Source organism: Sminthopsis crassicaudata, chromosome 5 (assembly GCF_048593235.1).
Source record: "Sminthopsis crassicaudata isolate SCR6 chromosome 5, ASM4859323v1, whole genome shotgun sequence".
In the NCBI taxonomy this organism is placed as follows: Eukaryota; Metazoa; Chordata; class Mammalia; order Dasyuromorphia; family Dasyuridae; genus Sminthopsis; species Sminthopsis crassicaudata.
Genome location: NC_133621.1, coordinates 15,604,665 through 15,628,213, shown reverse-complemented (window position 1 = coordinate 15,628,213; position 23,549 = coordinate 15,604,665). Strand labels below are relative to the sequence as shown.

Below are 23,549 nucleotides of genomic sequence, written 5' to 3'. Positions count from 1 at the left end.
GCCTTTTAAAGAAAGATTCCCTGCCAATAATGCAGTCAGTGCCTTTTCTACATAGAAAGACGGGGAATCAAGGGTGACCTGACTGTAGGACTAGCTTTAAAAAAAAGTATCAAAATTTGAGACAGCCAATTACAAAGAAATCAAAATTAATTTTTAATGACTGTTTTTTGCATGATCTCTAACAATAGATTCTCTGATTTTAAATTTTGTGGTAGCAAATAATAAAGAGTTCCCTAAATATTTCAAAATAATGATGTTCTGTATAAAAGAATTGAAAAATGTATGTTTGTATTTTATTGGATCAAAATTTAGATCCAAGTTCCTCTTTATGCTTACCTGGTGAGGATAGGACTATTGGTCTTACTGGAAAAACCCAGATCACACTTGTTTTCACCTCCCACTCAGTCTTGGATTCAAAGCTTGATATGCAGGATATTCTTATTAACTCCTTCCACCTATGAAAAAGTGTGTCTCTTTGGGGCAGTGACAACATTTCTCTAAGACAGAGAGACCATCAAGGCCCACAAAGAGGGCTCTCTCTGGGACTTCAGGTTCTACAGATGTGTGACCACTGGCAAAAACTTCCAATTCCGAAGTCTCAATTTTCTAATAAAATAATGTTATGCCTGACTCACCCCAGTTAATATTATGGGCCTTGCAAACAGTGTCATGGGAATAACTTTTATCCAGCATAATGGGTTTTTCCTGTATTCATTATCCCAATTAATCTCAGATACATTATCATGTCTCAGACTTGAAGAGATTTAGAGTATCACATTTGTCCTGTTTCTATAAAGATATATATTCAGTGAGTCACCAAGACAGGAAGATAATACTACATCAAAATTAAAATGCTAGTTGTAATGGAAGACAATGTTCCTGAAACAGTTTAAAAAAAAAAAAAAAAAAAAAGGAGCATAGGAACAAAGCTGAGCCACTTCACTCACATTTTAAAAATCTTTGTGCAAATTGCCTTTGTCCAACCTTTAAAGAATGACCTGCCTACATCCTGACACTCCCGAGTTTAATTTAAGCCTTCTCCGTTTAGTGGAATAAGAATTGTCTTCACTAGGATTGCTCTGCCACTCAGTCTAACTTACTTCTTAAAATTATTTTCTTATGTAACATTTGAGTGTAATGTATTTGTATTGTCATTCGTTTATATCTATATTTTAGTGTACAGAAATTAGAATGACATTTTGGAACTGTACTACCATCTGATCTTCATTTGCAATGGCCAGAAAATGTAAAGACTGTGATGGTGTAGACAAATGGCTTTCTGTCTGAATGGAGAAACAGCAATCCAAGGTTACTCCCAATTCAAGCCCAGTGGAGTCCTTCCATCTCATTACCAAATCTCAGTATGTCAGCAAATGAGCACAAGACGGCTTCTCTTGGGTTTGCAGGAGGGCAACGCACATAGATCAAAAAAAGGGGAGAAAACCCTCTCTGCTAATTAAACTGAAGCAGGTGACTAAGGAAGAGAAGGGCTTGTCACAGGTAATGTCGGAGCCAAGAATGATCAGATTAGATATGCAGAATGAGAAGTAAAGGTGGGAAAAAACAGTAAGAGAATACTCCCGATCTTAAATAGGCTGCAAAAGTTCTGACAGCTTTCCTAATTATTCCCAGTAATGGACACAGGAGGGCAAAAGGCAGAAGGGAGAAATACATTTTTCTCCATTATGGGTGCTGAGCACTAGGGCTAAAATCATGCCTGTCTGAACACTGATCAGCTTCTGCAAAGGTTAATAGCAATTAAATGCAGCAAACTAGATTAAATGAGAAGCAGGTCATGATACCACTGTTCTTGCAAAGAGCACAATAAAGTCATTCTTTTAAATCCATCTTAGACCATAACTCATCAAGAGAGTGCTGCAAAAAGAAACAAACTTATTTAGTAAATGGTTAAGAAATCCTTTAAATCCAATCAAAGACCATCATTATGTGTTACACAAGCCAAAGCTATGCTCATTCTTGTCTTAGTGCCAAAGTACAAGGGATGCTACATTAAACCGAAGGAGTAAATGTCAAAGGAAATGTTCTCCAAAAAAGGAAACTCACACAATAACCCTCACATTTGTGTTTTTTAGAAGAACACTAATATAAGTCATTTAAAGCTTCACATGGGCAAAGAAATTAATAAAAATTGCAACATTTTCCTCTAATCTAGCAAGGCAGTTTTGAAAACAAAAGTTCTTCTGCACTCACTTTGCTATTAAATGTTCATTACTTATTTAATACTTTTAACTAAAATCCTACAGAAGAAAATGGTTCTGAAGTGTTTTTATAACTGATTTTCCAACTTAAAAGGAAATATAAATACTACAATTTCAACTTAAAAGGAAATATAAATGCTACAAGGTTTTCCATAATTATTGGCCATATATTGTGTAATATTCTTATAAATAGGTTAGGAAAATCAAGAAAAACTCAAGTTTACATTGCTTTCTTCAGGGTCCTCTAAACCATCAGGCCGACTAAGGTTTCGAGCAGGCTGGCTACAGACTACATTGTCTTCCAATTCCCACAAGAATGTTCTTACAGGTGGTGGCCTTTGGATTTCATCTGGGTAAAAAGCACCATCTGCTCCATCTGAAATGAAATCATTAAACAATGAAATACTATCAAAATTTAGATAGTTTAGGCAGACCCCAAATTCCTTAAAAACAAAAAGCATTTTTAAAGAACTCCAATTTAAATAGGGCTTTTAAGATGTACAGAATCTTCTACATATTATTTCAGATCCTCACAACAACTCTTGTCTCAAAATGAGAAAGTTAACCCAAGGATTATTTTTCTCATTTGGATTCAAATTCAACTCTGGATTCCTTGTCCAATTTCCTTCCAGAGTAAGTTTCTAACTTTCATCCAACTGTTTTACCAATAAAAGAACATCATGTATTTCCATTAACTTTCATAAACTTGAAACACACAGAGTCTATCATACCCCAGCTTAATTCAAAACCAACAACAAACCTCTGGAGTCCGGAATTGCATAGGGATTTCCAAATTGCAGAACTGGTTGACTACTGGGCACTGAAGGCACTGAAGGGACAGGCCCACTCTGCTCTGTGGGGGGGCCACTCGCTGAGGACTGCCAGGAACTCTGACCTTCCTTTTCTCTCTCAGCTTGATTTTCAAGTTTCTTTTCAAGCTCCTAAAAACCATCAACAAAGAACCAAGTAAGAAATCAAATAGGTCATATTTGTCCATGTTGTCCATGTCCACTTGTCAAGACAGCAACAAAGACAGTTCGCAGAACTCACTACAGGGTATATTTTCCACTGTGTTTTAAAAATGTAACTTACCTTTGCCAAGTTATAACAAACAAACCAAAAATGGATCCCAAATTCCTAATAAGAGCAATGAAAAGTAAAACAATTCTGGTATTCTATCTACCAACCACCAGAATAAAGATCAAAAACATCAACTAATTCAGGGACTGTGGAAGAATTGTGAACTGGTGCAGCCATTCTGGGTGGTGGTTTGTGGCTCTCCCCCTGGACACTTAGTAAATGTGGGGTTTTGTTTTGTGCAACTGTGCCCTCAAGAGGAGGAGGTGGAGGGTGAGGACAAATCAATGATTTGAAAGAAATCAGGTTAGGTTACATGATTAGCAAGGACACCACCAAAACAGAGGAGCTCACTTTGAAATGAGTAACCTCAAAGGTTAGATTGCAAAAGGATCAGAATGTGATCTCTCAGGTATTATAGTATCGGATATTATCACTGATCATGATTACATGATTTAACAGGAGTTTACCACAGCCAAAAAAGGGATACAAACTAAAAATTAGGCAGAGAAAATTGCCAATTAGTAGATGGCAGTTTTAAAATAGCATTTTAAAGTTACATAGCTTATTTTTAAAGAATGCTTGAAATTAAAAAGGAAATATGTAAGGATTTTTTAATTATATAAAATTCCATATTGATTTTAAGATCATTTTACATCAAAAAATCATGCAAAGGAATTGCTTCAATTCACTCAGGATTTGAAACAATATATTCATGCAAGTCTTGAGTAAAAACTGCATTAAACAGTAAAGAAATTTATATCTTTGGAGCACTTCCTTGCTAGTGGATGAGATCTACACTCTCCTTCAGTAAAGGCTTTACACATTTCTGATAAATTTTTAGATTAAAAATGATTAAAGAATAACCAATGATGACAGTAACATCTTTTGAAAGTACAGAGTCAGTATTTTTCCTTTGTACTATAAGAAATTTTATACTTGGGAAATCTTTTTCCACTCTATGAGTAAGCAAGAAGAAAGCTAAATTAAAAACGAGAAACATATTCAACATTTTTAATTTAACATGTTAACCAGATTGATTTGTTTTATGATATGGGGAAAAAAAACTTCTTGTGAATTGATTTGTTACTCTGACCTGCTTGATCAGAATGTTTCCATATTTTGTCCTAACTTAAAACGTAGCTGTTCTCTAAACACAACAAATCCAAATGATTTTCAAAATTTCAAGCCCAGCTGTTTTATTTGATAAGGTGGTTTTGCCAACCATTTAATTGATTTACAAAAAAAATGGACTTCACTCTCACTACCTATCTTAGCGAATTATAAAGCACTACCCTATAAAAGCTCAACACTCAATAAGTTTATGATACATTACATACAATTTGGTCCCTTTGTTTCTTATGAAAGAATGTCTTAAAGAAAAATATATTATCATAAGCCTGAAATCATTTTTATGATAGCATACAAAATTAGCACAGTAATAGAGCATCACCTATGTATGCTAAGTAGCTATGAATTTGTTTTATATAACCATAAGGGAGATGCAAAGCAAACTGCTACACTTAAATGGATTAATTCACCCTAGCAAATTATTATCCCACTATAATAGAGTTTGCTTACAACAAACTAAAAAACTAGGCACAGCACACTAAAATTGTTCCTTCAAATCTATACATGTCTTCTGTCTAAACTGTGAAGCTTTAGACTTCCTCTGCCCGCTAGTTTCACCATCTCTGGAAATAATATTTTCCATCATGTTTTACTGCTCATTTGACCTAGGCTAGAACTAAGTGGAAGACAAAGATGTAATTAAATGTCACTGTACTTCTGCTAAAAATGCTGCCTATTATCAAAGCACACACGCGTACACACACATTTTCTCGCACACGCACGTGCATACACAATTCCATGTACTCGCACTCCCAAAATACACATCCATACACCCTATATACTGGATTACTTTAAAAGATCCATCATGTGCAAGCTAATCATCACAAAACAGAATTCATTTCACAGTGAATCTATTTTAAGATTTTAAGAGTCCCACCAAATCCAAACTGGATTTTGGTATTGAAGGCCAAATTCCCCCAGAAAGCAAGAAATAGCATCCTGCCTCCATAAGTACAGATTGTGGGTTCACACACTGTTCACATACATTCTTGTGCTGTGCACTGGCAGTGTATGTACCCTTTATTCCTACTATATCCATTGGTAGGCTCTTTTATTTTCAAAATTCGTTCAGATAAAACCTTTTAGTATATCAAAGTTGAATAAATTTACAAATTAAGGTACTAACGTAAAAAACAGATACAAGTTCAAAGAAGGCTCAATTCGATTTCACCAAATTTCATAGTTGTAGATAAAGAAAACAATGGAATAAGTCTGTAGTAAATATTAGTCCTTAAGACAATCTGAAATCTTTCCTAACATCCATAAATTCAATTCCAGATTAATTTGGCATAGATTGCAAAGTACTTCAAATACTTTGTTTTCATACAGATAACTGCAAAAAAAAAAAAAAATCTTAAAATTCTTAAGATTCTGTTAGGGAACCTCTTAATAAGGATGTATTTGTCCATTCATAATTTTGATGAATTAGCTAATGCTAAAGGTAGTACTCTTAAGCATGGAAACGTAATGAATTCTTATTTGTGAGGAAGTAAAATTCAAATTCAAAAATCTATTTTCACTATGTATTTTGTGGTACAAGGAGTACTACATAGCAAATCAGTTTTCTGGGGTGACAGACATTCAACATGTCCCAGTGCGAGTCATTAAAACAAAACCACACAAAGCTTTTCGAGCCTCTCTGTAAAGGGATATTCAGCACAAAGCTTTGTAATAATACTAATAGTACTGGATGTTCCACATTAGTTCAACAAACATATGCTTAGAATTAGAGGCACAAAAACAGTCATTTTTGCTACTAAGACTATCTTCTGGGTGGAAAGGCTAAGACTTTCTATGCTCCACATACTATTAAACAACCAACCAAGGCCCACACTGACTTTGTTCTGATCCTCCACCTCCGCAAGGCGCAGCATCGCATCCTCACTGATTTTCACCTGCTCCTTCCACTTCAACTCCAATCTGGCCAGTTCGTCGGCGTAGCTGCTACATTTGGCCCTCTCCTCCTACAAGATACACAACACATGAGCCATTTGGATTCTGGTTACTCAGTTACTTTCTTTATAATTTGAACTACACAATTGAGTAACCAGAATCAGTTGGATTCTGACCAATAATGCCTAGAATTTAGGCAAAAACAACCAAAACCACTTAAAATGCTGTGGTTTGCAGATGGGTCACTTACCTTCCGGGATATCCTTCCTGCTTAGATGACCAATTTCCAATCCTCCTCTGGCTCTTTTATGTGACACTGTGAACTACCTAATCAAATTTTCTAACTAAGGGCCATTTTAGTTACCTTTCATCACTTTAACAGAACCAAGACATTGGGAGCAATTCTCAAACCTAAGTTCAACAAGATTATCCAAGGACAAATTTGTGCTCCATCATCCAAAAGTGCTCAGGGTGAGGAAAGATGGAGGCAACTGTTTCTGGTAAGGTACCTGGCTCTGAAAGAAACTTCCCTGATGCACTGAAAGCATCTGGCAACCTGCTTGGGGCACATATGTCAAAGGAAGAAGTGACTTCAATCCCTATCCCATAGGCCGTGCTACTTCTTCATGATCAAACTGCATGCTAACCAAATTATTTAAGCACATGGAACTGACATGGAACAGAGGGCAGCTAGATAGGGCAATGGATAGAGCACCAGCCCTGGAGCCAAGAGGTGGGCCCCAATGCTGCCTTTGGAATACGACTGCATACATCCTCTTGAGATGCACAAAAATACTTTATGTCGTCCTCAAAGCTGACTCCCTTTTCTAAAATAGAAAGAAGCTTTTATCCCTTTCAGTGAAGAACCAAAAAATCCAAGATGGCAAGCTGTCAAGAAGGTAGCAAAACCACAAGTTCTACATGATCACAAAGGATCATCAAGCATCAACTGACAGTACCTTTTCTTATTTTGCAAATGGGGTCACTCACTCAATATCTGCACAGCTGAAATGAGAATTGTCTTTTTCTAAAACGAAAACATTTCTCTTACATGAAAAATAGCAAAAAGGTTAACTGGAAATATTAGAGCAGCTTCTAAATTAAATGTTGTTATGATGGGAGGATTTACCTCTACTGATGCTAAGTGAAATGAGCAGAAAACAATGGGAAATTGTGCATAACATCAAGATTATGATAACTAGAAGGATCTATCGCAACTCCAAAGGACTCAACCAGACAAAGAATGGATGTATTCAGACTGCAAACTAAAATGTGTACTTTTCCCCTTTGTTTTTCCTGCTTTCTTTTTTCTCAAGAGCATGGCTAATTCTGAAATGTTTTGCATGACTTTTTGTGTACATGGACTTCTCAATGAGTGGTGAAAAGGTATAAGAGAATTTGGAACTGAAAAAAAAAAAGTAAATGTTTCTAACGGGTTCCCAGACAGGAACCATAGAGGACCTCAATTCCAATGCCTCATCTTCTCATGGAGATGCTGAGAGCCAGTGCAGTGAAATAGTTGCCTGAGTTCACACAGATAGTAATGGCCAAAGAAGAATTTGAATCCAAACCTTCCAGAATTCATTCCAGAGAAAACTTATTTTTAGAGTGAAAATCAGCCCAACACAATGTCATGGGGAAAATGTGTGACTTGGGTTCAAATTTGGTCTCACACACTTATTAAATCTGTAATAGTGGGCAAATCCCAACCTTTCAGAGGCTTAGTTGCTTCATCTGGAAAACAGGAAGAGATACTTGTATTACTTTCTTACACAGTTGTACGGGTAAAACATAAAAAGTGCTAAATCCATAAAAATTTATGATTACCAAGAAACAAGTTGTCTTCCAGAAATCACAGAGACTAGAGATATCCTGTCTCTTTAAAACATTGTCATTCAAAATAAATAAATAAATAAGTAAATGAGGTTAAATGGCAACATCACATGGTGACTGGGTTCTGCCATAGTCATTGATGCAATGGATTGTGGGATATCTAGGGGACCTCACCCAGCTAAATCAGGACATTTTGCATCAGTGCCTGAAGCATCTCAGCTGACATTAGGTTTAGCTTTACAAAGCTGCTGACTTACCAAGAGTAATTGTTTACATTTCTTATACTTTTCTGTTTTCTCTGCAATTTCCTTGGTCATTTCACAGAGCTGGCCCTTTGTCATCACCTCAGGAATTACCTCAGATGTAACAACTCCAACTATTAAAAAAAAAAAGATTTAAAGTACTGATGAGAAAATTTCCATTTCACTTCTTAAACAAATTGAACAAATGTCAACCTGACCATCATCACTTCTGTACTGTTTGGGTTCCTACAAATTCAAAAGTCTAAAGTATTTCACTGTGGCATTGGACAGAAGGCCCACATATTCTGCCTCCCATCGAGGACAGCTCTTTGTGCTGTGGACTAGCAGGGAAGACAAGATCAGACTTGGCACAAGGGCCGGGTCTGAGATTTCAATGATAAAGTCTTTAGCTTGCTTCTTCTGAACACATCTTTCCTGGCAACGTCTTGGCCTATCCATGTCCCTGACTCATTTAGCCACTGTTCTTGGGGTTTCTCAATTGAAATGAAAATGTGGTACAACATTCTGTGTGGTAACAAAGAACTGGACCCAAGGCTGTTGCCCTCCTGCCTGGGGGGAACCCCATATTTTGTGTTCTGTGAGCGTGATGGAATGACTTGGGCCAGAAAAAATGCACAATGCTGTGAACCATGACCCCTGGGAGAACCCTACATACATGAAGGTAGAGTAAGTCAAGAAACTACATTGAGTGATCACGAAGAACAGAAGCAAGAAAGCAATCAAAACTGAATTCCATAGACTAATCAAGATCCTCAAGGGAGAAGAGTTCATGAAGTCCCTGGTTCAGGTTTTTCAATAGACTTTTTGCTGAAGTCCCCCCTCCCCAGTCCTTTCATCATTAACCACTATAAGAGATAGCTCTCTGGAAGGCAAATACAGGGTTGCTTGGGAAATGCTGTAAGAAAGCTTGAGGTCATTTTACTCTTAAGGAAACTGAGGTGAGCTGGCTTTATTGACATGCTGAGAATCACCCAGCCAGTAAAATGCTCCTGAACCTTAGGAGAAGGGCCATGTACTTTCAATCAAGGATGACTCTGATCCTAAGGTCGAAAGTAAACACCAGCAACTGGCATCTCTACAAGCTCTAGGAATCCCTCTGCTGGAACACACATCACTCTGTTTAGGGCCTTCCTTAATCAGGAGTTCGGACTCTGCTTTTTCCTCTTACAGTCTGTTAAAGCAAACCCTGATGGAAGACAACCAATCGAAGGCAGAAGCCAGTGGCAATCTCACAGCTGAGGAAGGAGACATATTTTCTAGGTTCCTTGGTGCAATAACATCAGGAAATGCTGACTAATTGTGGTGACTTCTATTCTTTTATCAATTTTTAAGTATCAACAGCTGATATACATGAGGCCAACTGACAGAGGTGCACCCTACCATTCCATGTTAATTCTCTTGCTTTTTGAAAGCCTAAGATAATTCATAAAAACTTGAAAGGTTACCTGGAGCACCTGAAAATACGAAGTTAACAGGTGAACTAGCCGCTGTGTCTGTGTTGCTTGAAGCATCCGTCACTTTCTGTTGGTTCCCATTTGTCTTTATGAAAAATAAGTTTGTTATTAGTAGTCTATTCAATATATCTTCAAAAAATTATTAAATCTTTCAATTATTAAATATATATTCCTGAAAATACACATGTAGTCATTTATAGAGATTTTGACATGAAGCAATTCAAATTTAATTATTTAATAGTTACAAGAAAATTTAATTTTAAATTGCAGCCAGATGATTAGCTATCAAAGACACAAGATTAAGAAAGGCTCCGATAGTACTTTACTGAATCCACTATTTAAATACTCTGCTGATTCCAAGTCTCTTAGAAATAACACTACTAGCCACCAGAACACTTCACAGATCTTCATCCTAATTTTCTCAATGACAGGCCCCCACTTTACAAAACAAATTGTGTCCAAGAACTCAAGTGAAGGAAGAAGCAATGTCTTTAAATGCTCTTTCCCTACTTTCCTGCATTATCTCTTCAGTCCAAATCCCTGCTTTTCTCGTCTTTCCTTCATTGTTATTTACAACATGACAGAACGAAAATAGTCACTAAATATGAAGGACACCACACACAAGTAGAACTCCCAACCTTCAAGCTGACTTCCCTAGAGGACTATACCTCCCAATTCCAGAAGTTATTACAATTCTGCAGAACGAGTGACCAAGATGCTGCATCAAGAGCTTGGGGACAATCAGGAACAGGAGAGCAGCAGGCATCCCCCCAATTTTCTCCCACTGCTGTCCTGCAACCTCTGCTGGCTATCCATGGAGTAGCCAAACTCCAGTCTAGCAGTCTAGCTCTGATAGGATTAGGAGACAATTTTCTCAAAGCATAAAAGGAAAAAGAACTAGAAGTCTCCACCGAGGCCTGCTACACTCTCCTGGACCACCTCACACAAGTCATTTTCCCTCAGAAGCCTCAGTTTCCTCATTGGATGAGATAACTCCTTGGGGAGTTGTCCATCTGGGACCCCCAGGACCAGGATCAAAAAAAAAAAAAAAAGGAAAAATCCTCCCAGTCACAGAAAGCAGGCAACCATAGTGCAGCTAGTTTGATGCTTAATACTTGCACTCATAATATGCTTTTATTGGTGATCATGAAAGGCCTGATCCTTCTGCTAGGCTGACATCAGAGCTACTCACAGCCTGCTCTGTGAGCCGGGTCACTTGCTTTTGGAGCCTCTGGCATTCCTTAAATTTCTCTCGGTAATGGTCTGCAGCCATCTGCAGGCGAAGCTTCAGGTCTTCCACCTCTCTGCGTAGGTCCTGTTCAACTGGATCAGTTTTCTCCTTTAAGAAAGGAGAATTTATTTTTATTAAAATTCGAAAACAGGCCAGTATTGGCTTTGGAAACAATTTTTTTTTTCCTCTAAAGCCTATGTTAAAATGACTAAATTAATACACAAATACCACTCTCTGAAATGGTAATGTTAGTCTCAGAAGCATATCATCTACTAAAAAGTGCCCTAAGAAACAAAGGCTTCTGGGCTACTTTTTTTAGACAAATTATTACTGCCTATGACATTCCTAACCCTAAATTATAATTTTTCCTTAAAAATCTTAATTCAAATCCATAATGCAGAAAATACTAATAGTACTCAACAAATTAAATACTATTTTAATTTATATATATATATACATATATATATAAAACATGTTATATATATTACATATAACATTTATACATAACAGTATAATACATAATATTTATTATTTAGATATAAATAACATTTAATAAATATAATATAATAATATAAGTATAAAGGCATCCCCCAATATAAATAATATTTAAGTATAAATAATAAGCATAGAATATAGAATGACATACATAACACAAATAGTAATAACTGAGAATGAAAATACAAAATGCTGTGATATAAACCCTGATCTATCTTATGTGAATACTTATTTCTTTAAGCTTTCAAAAATTCTGAGAGAGCATGAATTCTCCAGGTAAAGTTTCACTGACCTGTTGCTTTTTCACAACGGCGACTCTCAGCTCGGCCACGGCCTCAGCCAGCTGTTTTTTGACTTGCTCATTTTCTAGCCGGGCACTGTGGAGATCAGCCATGGTCTGATCCCTCACATTGACTGCATCACTCAGTTCTTTGGCAAGAAACACAACTTCTTGCCGAGTAGCCTGAGCCTGTTCCTCTGCTTTGCGAAGCTGTTCTTTTAGATGTGCAGTATCATTCTTGGAAAAAAAAAAAAAAAATTAATGATCTGTAATTGGCTATATAATTTTTAAAAATCTGAAGTTTCATCTAGGAAAGATGACCTACTCCTTTCCCCCACTTTCCACCAATAAAATCGAGCATTAATGTTTGATGCTCACACACAATAACAACACACAAGCTCTTAAAGTCCATAATTGGTGATGGTCCTTTGTTCACAAAAGACCAAATCACTATCACCATGACTGTGTTGAAGGTGAGCTACAGCGTGAGTGTGGCTGCTCATAGTCATAGTTATGAGGCATAAATATGTATTTATATACATAAAATGCAATGAAGCCTCCAAAGCTGAGATGCAACAAAGTAGGGATGGATTCTCTGCTGCTTGTGCTAATTTTGGCCTAACAATTAACACCAAAAAAACTCAGATTCCCCCATCAGCCAGCAACATACCATCCATATAGAGAACCAATTAATGCTGAATATTCCAAATAATACTGTGGATAAGTTCACTTATCTGGATTTTGTTTCACAGAATGTGACCAACTCAATTTTCTTATTTTTAAGGAAGAAAAGCTTTATACCAAGTCCCCTGAAGGCAACTAGGTGACACAGTGGATAGAACTCTAGCCCTGAATGATGGTCTGGAGCAGACCGCCAGAGTACTTGGTCCAAATGGAAGGATTTACCTGCACAACTAGTAAAGGCCAGTGAGGAACACCTTGCAACTGTTTTGGCCAAACATCATTTCATCTTCCATGATATATGATGAAGGGTATTTCATATGATCTGAAATACTAAGCTCTCCTTCCCCATTTCTTTTCCATCCTTTCTTATATTTTATAATGAGAAAATGAAGACACCAAATGACTTCATAACATCACAGGGCTTCATTTGTAACTCATAGGATTGCTCAGTTTCAGGGAGGCAAAGAGAAAATTTTGGAACAAAAAAAAAAAAAAAAAAAGACTGTTGACCACTATCTTTATGTGTTTTAAGAAAAGTAAAATATTGTTAAGAATAAAGCCTCAGTAATTAACCAAGAAAAGTATGAAACATCTTCTATGTTGTTCTAGAACTGTCTCCCTAAGACCAAATCCAATGATGTCTGTTTTTGTTGTTGCTGCTGTTCAGCTGTGTCTGACTCTGTGACCCCATTTAGGGTTTTCTTGACAAAATTTTTTTTTCTTAAAAAAAAAATTTGTTTGCCATTTCCCTTTCCAATTCCATATATAATTGGGGAAACTGAGGCAACAGAATCAAGGGACTTGCCCAGGCACATCCAGCTAGTGGTTTTAGTAACTGTAGGCCCTGCCCTAGTAAAATTACTGTGTCACAATCAAACAAATGGATGACTTGAACAAATTTTCTAATAGAGAATTGGTTACAATTCTGTATTTGTGCTGGATTTGTGACTAATGTTCAGGAGATGTTGCCAATGTAGCAAAATACTGCTTACAATAACACTGCTATATTCAATTATTTATCTTGGCATAGGTTTAAAATGTAAAGAAGTAACATTATTTTGATTTAAAGTGTATGTTTTTAACCAAAGAAGTTTTATGATATACATCCAGACAGTTTTTAAAAAATAAAAATCTACAATTAATGGGTAACATTAACTTTCTTTACTATCCAAAATATTTGTTAAAATTTAAAACACTTGGACCTCATTTAATGTCTCTCAATGACAGTCCCTTAAGGTTCCTTAAAGCAGTCAAGACACTTACTTTGCCGGAGGCTGTCAGCAAGAGAGCTCGATGCAGGTTTTCCTTTTCTGCCATACAAAGCTGCAGTCGGCCCACCTCCTCCTTGTAATGGGCAATCATATTTTCCTTGTTCCCATCTAAATTTTTTAAAGTCTGGACCTCCGTGACAAGCTTGGTATTCTCTATTTCTGTGTTCTTCAAGTGGACCTGTAACAATGATGGAAATAAACAGTAACAATGGTAACACAGGTAGTTATTTTGAAAACTTGTGCTTGAATATAGCACTTACAGGGCTTACAACTGATGAATTTACTTTGGGCATTCTGTCAAATCCATGTCCCAATTTGAGACATTTCCAAATTTAGTGAAAGTTCCTTCACCCATTCCTCCCTTCCTGGTCCCCAATTCTAGGATACAATTTTCCTATCCTCCTTCCTTCTTCAACATTTCATCTTATATGTGTCTAAATGAGGAGAGGGGTGCTCTACATGCTAAACCTTCCCAGCAACTAATAGTGGTCAAAGTTCTACTGATCCCAAAGATCTTACCTCATTACCCTTACCCTTATCCCTAATCTTCTCTCCATGTATCTGGAAACCAGGCAATGGGAACCATCAATAGTGGCTTGAATAGGAAAAATCCTTCTATCCCACAGCAAGTGGAAGCAGAGAGCTAAGAGTGACCATTTGCATAGAATCAAAGCATTGGGACAACTGGGAGTTGAACTATGAGTGCATATTCTTACAGAAACAAGTTAATCACTGGTCTGGTTGTAAAATTCCATTAGAATAACATAATAATGGTACATCATGATCTAATTGAGCTACCAGGAACTAATCACCAAGATCTGCCATTTAGTTAAAAGACCTTAGCTTGAATTACTGAAGTTTCTTTAAAATAAAGTTAGAGATGACACTTGAAGGTCTTCAATAAAATAAAATTACCATCAGGGTGCTTTATGCAATCTAAAGAAGTTGGATGTCCTTTCCAAGTTTTAGAAATAAATCTAGAACTAAAGGAGTCAGTTCTGAACTGATTGAAGGTAGTAAAATCTGAAGGAGCCCTTTACTCTCTTCAAAGCCTCAGAGTGTGCCTATCCTCATGGAATGTATAAGAGCCCATGAAATACTTTATGTCTTAGCAGGGCAGAGCTGCTCTGGCAAAGTTCCCGATTCTCTGGATGTCTATGGAGAAAGCTCAGGGGCTATTCACAACATTGGCATATCCCTTTTTAAAATGGAGTAATGCTAAAAGGGTTGGGGGGAAAGAACTGCTTGAGAAAAAAAAAAAAAAAAAAAAAAAATCAATGGAATAAGCAAAATCTCCCTTGGTGATAGTTGCTTTTAAAAAGGATGACTTTACTTTAGCAAACTAGCTGTCATGCTTGTATGTAGAAGTCAAATCTAATCATTAATTATTAAATCAGTAAGGAGAAAGATGGGGGGAAAAAAATCAATTACCTTATAAAGTTCCTTCTCATCCTTTTCAGTCTTCAACTGAATTTCCAATTGTTCTTTTTCAAGTGTTATTTTCTTGAATTTGTCTTTCAAACTAAGAAAATATCAAGTCAAATTAAATTAAGTCAAATCAAATCAAATGAAATCTAAGAAATTACTTCTAAAAGATAGACGTCAACAATAACCATCCTCCACACCTGTCCAATTCAGTCTCCTTTGTAATCGCTTTCTGAGTCACAGTCACAAGATCATCCTCTAGCTGAAGAATTTTTAAAGTTGCTTCACTGTGTTTTTTCTTAAGCTCATCATTTTCCATATTTACATTTTGTGATGCTTCAACAAGACTCTGAAAAAAGGCATTTGAGAATTGAGATACTTTCAAAGATACTTAAAAAAAAAAAAAAAAAAAAACTTCACATACTTTTTTTTTTATAAATGGATTATTCATTACCCAAACCCCATCTTGTCCTTCAGCTTTGGAAAACTTCACTATTTCCTCCAGCAGAGGGCAGACATTAGAAGGGAGAAGAAAATGTTTTTCATGACTAGTTTTTGTATGAAAGTGCAAAATAGAAAAAAAGTGGCAGAAGTATGTAGCTTGGAGAGAATATCAAAATCATTAACAAAAGCTCTTGATACTGATGTTACTGAATTAAAACACTTTAAAAAGACATCTTTTTGAATGAAGAATTCTTAACATTTACAATTTAGCACAACAAGAACTTCATAAAACCAGCAGCTTTAAAAGCTATCATATTACTTAGAATTTAAAACTAACTTTACATTGGTTAAAAAAAAAAAAAAGGCAAGTAAATGAGCTGATCTGGAGGCATTACACTGTTCTAGTTTTAAGGGCCTTTAAGAAAAATGAAATTGCTATTTCTAAATTATAAGTGTGACCCTGGCTTACCTATCCTAGAACAGCTTTCTGTCTAAATAGCAGTCAAATTCCTCCAAAGGCCATCTTTAAGCAGAATGTTTGGTCTTTGCCAACTGTCCACAGGATTTTAAAGAAGCAACTGGGATCTTGTCAGTGAATGAAGGAACAGTTATTGAGGGCACAATTCTCACCTCTATCTCTTTACCTGGGGATAAGATTTCTTTGGGATGCAGACCCAGTAGAATCACTGCACAGTTCTATAGTCCTTTGGACATAGTTTCAAATTGCTCTCCAGAATGGTTGGATCAGTTCACCAACAATGTTCCAATTTTCCTACATCCATGCCAACATTCACCATTATCTTTTTCCAGTCATCTTAACCAATCTAAGGTGTACAGTGGTACTTCAGAGTTGCCTTAATTTGCATTTCTCTAATCAATAGTGATCTAGATTAATTTTTTCATATAACCAGAGATAGTTTTAATTTCTTCATCTGAAAATTGTATTTTCAATTCTTTGATCATTTTCAATTGGAAATTGACTTGTATTCAATTGTGTATTTTAGAAATGAGGCCTTTATCAAATATTGGATGTAAAAACTTTTTCCCTGCTTTCTGCTTCCCTTCTAATCTTGGCTATGTTGGTTTGAGTTGAGGTGTATCCACTTTGTTTAAAAAAAAAAAAAAATTCATTTACAAATATCCATTTTTACTAAAGATTAAAAAGATTGTCTAAAGCAGTAAACCTTTCCAAAATTTCCTCCAAGAAATTCTTTGTGTAATTCCTTTTCCTAAATATCCTTTCAACTGTCATTCTGTCTTCTAATACTAAATAATACAATATTTGTATAATGATTGTATCTAAGTTTTGCTTTTCCTGTTCCCACTTAAAACACAAATCCACTCCATACTTATAATTTCCAATTTTAATAGAACTTAAGAAATTAAGCTTTAACTAGATGCTCATTAAGGTACTTCAAACTGATTTTTGTAGTCAAATTTTACAAAAGTTCATCTCCCTTACCCCACTTCCTAAATTAATTCACTAACTTTTTTCCTGAAAAGCAATTGCTTTACTTTATGATCCTTTCTCTTAGTGAATTAATAGTTCATAATATTTCAAAAACAAAAGCAACAACTGATTTTCTATCAGGAAAGCTGCAAGTACTGTCAAACATCTGGAAACCTTACCAAGGCTGGTACGGTAAGTATTTGAATCATTTTGTACCTAAAAGGAATTGAGACAGACTGACCTATTCTTCTTTAAGTGTCTAGTTAAGTTGACTTTTCCATAGCTGTTTTTTTTACCCAATTTTACTGGTTCTTGGAAGAAGTGTCTTCAAGCACTTCAGTCCAATGACTAACCTGGTGCTCCACGTGTAGCTGATCACATCTTGACTTTTCATTGTTAAGTTCCTTTTCCAGTCTCCCAACCTGTTCTCTGAGCTGAGATGTCTCCTTCTCCAGAACACTGGTCACCTTTAACAATTCTTCTTTTTCTTTCATTGTTTTCTCGATTTTGAACTACAAAGCAAAGAAAATCTTATACAGATTAGAATTTTTAAGATTTTAAAAGTTTAGAAAAATTAAATAGTATCACATTTGATCTTCACAACTATCTTACAGAGTAGATATTAGCATCATTTTACAAATGAGGAAACTGAAGCTCAAAGTAAAGTAGCAAATACCCTTTGAAAGCTGCATTGCACTAGAACAATGGAATAGTAAGGCCCATTGGAAAGACCACCACCTCTGGAAGCAGAAGACTTGGTAGACCATCCTGCCTCTGCTGCTTACTATCTGCGTGGACCTCAACTTTTTCATCAAAAAGTTGGTGCCTCCCAGCTCTAGATCCAGGATCCCCTATTAAAAACTAAATATTAACTAATCAACAATTTATACAGTGATCTGTTTGAGGCTTCATTAAGGGCTCCTTTCACTAAACTAGAAATATTGGTCAAGCATTTCTAAGAGAAACTTAGAACAAGAGCAGAAAATGAGAATTCAGGGTTTATCTAACCAGCCTGCCTTTCTCCTGCTGCTTGCATCCTGCACAATTCTCTTATGCCCTGCCAAGCAGATAACCTAAGGAAACAGATGCCAAGACTCCCGAGTTATTCGTCAGCAACCTCTATCCTCTAAGTTCATGGTCATCATCTATTCTGCTTATCTAATAAATTTTTACATCACTTTTCCTCAATCAGTGGAATTCCTGCTCTTGCCATCCTCACCCCAGAGAACCTCAGTGTTAATGATAATGGCCCTTTAAAAACCTTGACATCCCAGAAACCTCCATTTTTTCTCCATTCTACAAAGAAGTGACACGGCTTTAGACTCATCAACCCTCTGCCTTACAAAGGCTTTTTCATCCTCACAGTAACCTTGGATTCCATTTTCCCTATTTCGTGACCCTCCCTAGATCACTCTTCTGCCATCTCCAGCATTAGCCAGTTTGACAAGGCACTCTTTGTCAAGATGCTTCTCTTGTTCACATCTTGTTTCTCAGCACAGCATTACCTCCCCCCATTACCACCATCTACCTTTTCTTACTAGACAAAGAACAAAAGTCAATACAATAAAAATTATCCAGTCCTGGATCCTACTACCACAAAGCAAACTTTTTATTCATTTATCAGTTATCACACACCCCAAAATAAGAGACATATAATCTACACCAAGTTCATTTCATCCTCATTTTCTTAGCAAATAGCCTGACTTACTTCGACACCTCAAAACATGTCATTGCCCTTCGAGCCACATTTCTACTTTTGATATACTGCCTATACAAGTTTTGCACAAGATTAGAAGGAAAGCAGAAATGAGGATTAAAAATCTTTTAGCAACTTTCTCTGATAAAGTTTTCATTTCTCAAATATATAAAAAAACTTGAGTCAATTTATAATACAAGTTATTCCCCAAATGATACATGATCAAGACATGGACAAATAGTTTTTAGAAAGAAATTAAAGCTAGTCAGGGAAATGCAACTTCAAAATACCAACTCACACCTAGACTAAAATGACAGAAAAGAAAAATGACATGTTGGAAGCTCTTGTGGTGGTGACAGAACTGGAAAATGAGCAATGCCCTTCAACGGGAGAATGACTAAGAACTTGTGGCTATCTTGGTTGTGATGGAATCTAGAGTTCTTGACCATGTATCATTTGGTGAATGGCTTGTATTATAAATTGACTTAAGTTTTTTATATATTTGAGAAATGAAACCTTTATCAGAGAAAGTTGCTAAAAGATTTTTACCCCTTATTTCTGCTTTCCTTCTAATTTTGTTTGTGCAAAACTTGTATAGACAGTATATCAAAAGTAGAAATGTGGCTCGAAGGGCAGTGACATGTTTTGAGGTGTCGAAGTAAGTCAGGTTATTTGCTAAGAAAATGAGGATGAAATGAACTTGGGGTGTAGATTTTAAAAGAGAAGGCTTTTAATTGCTCAATGCAATAGTCTCATCTTTCTTCAGCTTTCTAAATCACACAATATTCCATATGGTTGCAACATTTCTTATTGCAAATATATATTTAAAAAAACCAAGTTAGCATAGACAGCACAAACTTCATCAGGCCCTGAGAGACCTTTCAGCTCTGACTACAGCATTCTCCCTTGTTTTTTCCCCAGTTAAAAACAAAACCCTCTTTCCTTGTAACCTCACTTTCCTGTAGTTTGAGACTACCTCAGGACTTGTGAGAACCTATGTTCCCATGCTTGTTCAAATTCCTGAAGTCAGAGACAAGTCTTAAGGGACAGGTTTTTAGTTATCTTAGTTTTCTTGTTAGTGACCCAAACCAAGGATGATCATCTGTTCTTACCAGTGTGGTTGGCTCTCTGAAGTGTACATTCATTTGGTTTGATTAAAAAGGCAAAAAGGGTTACTTAGAAATTTATTCATTTATTTATTTAAACCCACACTGGAAGAGAATGTCACAGCGTACATAAATTGACATTTACCAGATGGAAAAAATTGTGTTATGATCTTTAAACACTGGAAAATCATTACACAGAATATCTTTCCTATCTCCATATTAAAGGGATCCATTTTTATCCCCCCCACCAAAAAAAAAAAAAAAAAAAAAAAAAAGTTGCAGAGGAAAAACTCAAAAACTTGCAAATCTTGAAGTAAAAAAGTAAAAATCTTGAAGTAAAAAAAATCAATGAAGTAATTGGAAGTAAACACACCATTATATTTGTCCGAACAAATGTTACTTCCAATAACAGGAGAAGTAGTTTGGGAATCAGATCTGGCTTCTTCTGACTCCACTTTAGGGACAACTAGGTGGTACATAGTGTCTGCAGTCAGGAAAAAACTAAATTCAAATCCAGCCTCAGACACTTAAGACAAGCTGTGTAATCCTAATCATATGTACATTCATTAGTCAAATAAGGAGAATGAATTCCCTTGTAACTCTATATCCACTCTCATACATTATGTCAAGAGAAATTCCAGATACCATAATCATCTGTCATATTGACATATGAGCACCTATTATGTGCCAAGTACTGGAGATGCACATTCAAGCAAAAACAGAGGCCCTGTCCTCAAGGCACTTAATTCTAATGGGGGAAAATGGACAAGAGGGAGCTAAAGAGGGCAAGTCTTCTCAAATCTTGACTATGGTGTGGAGAAGGCAGGCTGACTTGGGCTTTCCAGGAAGACCTTGCCAATAGGAAGGGTAGGCATTGTGGGGGAATGGAATGCAAGAGCTGCAGGTTCTTACAAAATGTTCCCATTTTATAGATCTAGGAAATGGCTAGGTGACAGGTAAAATGATTAGTCTCCCAACCTAGTGCTCTTTCAATAGTCTGCTAAAAATTTCTACTCACTGATCTTTAACTATCTCTGGCTCGATTTCCACCTGGTGTTTTTGACTAGCTTGGTTCCCCACCAGAGACATCCCTTCCATCTGGGGCCTGGGGCCCCAGATTGGGCAATGCTGTTGCCCTTGCTTTTAGAACTGTGCTGGAGGAAAAAGGAGCAATTAGGAAACTCTTATCTTCTTAAGCAAGTTTTCATAGGTTGTCAATTAACATAAAACATCCCCAAGGTCAAGAGAGCTAGAGCCATTAGGCCTGTATTTGCCCTCAGATTTCTATCACTAAGAGCCTTACTGCCTTCCACTGAGTAAGAGTGACTCTTACTGGAATGATGTTGGAGTGACAGCCCAGTCATCCTGGCCACACCTGAGGATCCCAGCACCTTAGCTATAAAATGTAGCTGTATCTGTGTCTGACTCAATTTTTATTCATTTTGTTGATGATTCCCTGATTGTTTTATCTGATGTAGGTAGTACTTGGTACTACTGGGGCTGCATGTTGAATGCCAGGGGCAGTGGAAAATGAATGCCCACCTCTTGGCCAAAAAGCTAGGCACAGGCGGGCCAGTGACTTAACCAACAGCAGTACATAAGCTCCAGACACAGAACACAGTAGAGACCTGCTTCTTCACTGCTTGTTCACTATACCAGTGCAATCACAGACTTGTGAGCCCCTACAATACTGCAATTTATTTTATTTTTGCTGAGGCATTTGGGGTTAAGTGACTTGCCCAGAGTCATACAACTAAGAAGTGTTAAGTGTCAGAGGGCAGATCCTCCAGATTTCAGGGCTGGTGCGCCACCCGGCTGTCCCTGCAATTTATTTGTAACTGAAAAATATGGATTTGGGATATGTGTCATTTTTTTAAACACACCATTATATTTGTCTGAACAAGCCGTAGACAAGGAAAGAAGAGCTTTCTATCAGTGCTGACACGTTCCTGTGTGACCTTAGCCAAGTCACTTTCTGCTTGGTCCCTATTGCATCATAGTCTCTACAAATGATCCAATACAGACATTTATATAATAATATTGCATTGACTTAATCATGTTCCTGTGTTCTCCTGGTGGAGTTTTCATATTTGGTTCCTGTTGTAGTGACAGAATTGCTTAGACTAGGTGGAAAGCAATGTGCTCAGTATTAGGGGGCAAGACTTGCCAGATTACATTTCCAAGGCATGGATGGAGTATGGGAGGGGGTGCCTGACTTGAAAACAAAGTCAAGGTTGGTGGGTGAAGAAACCAGAGTTTGGCCTGTGGAGGCACAAGGCCTGCCGATATCATTGCTTACGTATACATATATAGATTTAATTTTTATCTGTCCAAACTACAAGCCACATCAACTTCTTGATTTCAGGCTAGCATCCTAAAAGGGACATTGAGAAGAAAATCTCCCTAGCAAGCGGACAGTTCCTGAATTTCTTTCTAAATAGAAATTTTCTTAGATAAGGATAAAATGAGAAAGATTTTAATGCCATTGCACAAAAATTATATAGAAGTAAAAAGAAAGCATCAAGATTAAATACCCAAACTGTAGGAGTTTGGTGGAGTTCCTGAAGTCAGGGTGGTCTACGGAGCCCCCCAACAAGGGGTTCGCTATCAGCCATAACAACATTCTTCCTAAGAGGGTAAGGTCTGTTTCAGTCTTTGACGAACTATCAAATACCAGGCTGAAAACCTTGATCATTAAGCAGTTGTCACTACAAGATGTTTTAGCCACCCTATAAAAGTTAAGTTATTTATATAAGATAAGACAGGAATTTCGGGAGTAGGGCTGAAGGGGGAAATGGAAGCATTCTCAAGAAAAATAATCATTTCTTCCAGCTTTCTTAAGTTTTATGTATTTCCACAAAAATACATTTATCACCGTTTTTTTTTTTAAAGGAGATTTCTATAATCCACATTCTCAAATTATATGCAAATGAGCCTACACTCTGAGGAGACCAATGACCAGAAGACCCATATATACCAAAATATTTAGAGCAGAAAACAAAGTCAATGCCCACCCACTGGGGGGTTGGTCCAGTGAAGCACTAAATAATACAGAGCATGACAGCTACAAAGAAGCCCTGCAAGAGCCTGGTACAAAATAAAAGTAAGGAGGAGGATAGATTGAGAACCTAACAAGTCAAACTGATCCCTGGCCAGGGGAATGTCCACCCAAGTGAAGCCAATGTGGGGGGACAAGGAGGTACATTCCGACTAGTCAGGATTAGCCAAAGCTGCCCTCACAGTAGGGAGCCCCCGGACTTCTGGCCTCAGGCAGACAGCAAGAGGCAATTTTAGCCCCCAAGATGGGGACAAGAAGGTATTTCCCCTGCTTCTCTGCAGAAGTCAAGGACTATGGGTGTGGAACACTGACAATGTCAGACTAAACTGAGTTTTATCCTCTTTTTATTCTCTGGGAGAAGGAGGAAGGGGTTCTACATTGGGATCACAAGTTTAAAGCTGAAAGAAGACTTGGAAGCCAAAGATTCGAACCCTGGAAGGACCAGAGACCAGAGGATTTGGTGGCCCCAGTGACAGCACTGGAACTCAGGACTTCCCAATCCCAAGGACTCTGCTCCTCCTAAATCTACCAAAGGTCAA

At 37.0% G+C, this 23,549-nt stretch overlaps 1 protein-coding gene across 3 annotated transcripts in view; it reads right to left on the bottom strand.

The window, feature by feature from the left end:
* Window positions 1-23,549, bottom strand: part of TAX1BP1 (Tax1 binding protein 1) — a 42,699-nt gene that overhangs the window by 4,828 nt on the left and 14,322 nt on the right. For 2 of the 3 annotated variants that reach the window (XM_074271083.1, XM_074271085.1), the window contains exons 5-15: window positions 17,504-17,662; window positions 15,457-15,605; window positions 15,263-15,353; window positions 13,824-14,009; window positions 11,889-12,113; window positions 11,063-11,209; window positions 9,862-9,955; window positions 8,411-8,529; window positions 6,266-6,391; window positions 2,980-3,160; window positions 2,444-2,595 (exon numbers count right to left, since the gene is read on the bottom strand). In XM_074271083.1, the coding sequence (XP_074127184.1) occupies window positions 2,444-2,595; window positions 2,980-3,160; window positions 6,266-6,391; window positions 8,411-8,529; window positions 9,862-9,955; window positions 11,063-11,209; window positions 11,889-12,113; window positions 13,824-14,009; window positions 15,263-15,353; window positions 15,457-15,605; window positions 17,504-17,662 (1,629 nt within the window). The remainder of the gene's footprint in view (window positions 1-2,443; window positions 2,596-2,979; window positions 3,161-6,265; window positions 6,392-8,410; window positions 8,530-9,861; window positions 9,956-11,062; window positions 11,210-11,888; window positions 12,114-13,823; window positions 14,010-15,262; window positions 15,354-15,456; window positions 15,606-17,503; window positions 17,663-23,549) is intronic. The other variant, XM_074271086.1, reaches the window with a different exon arrangement.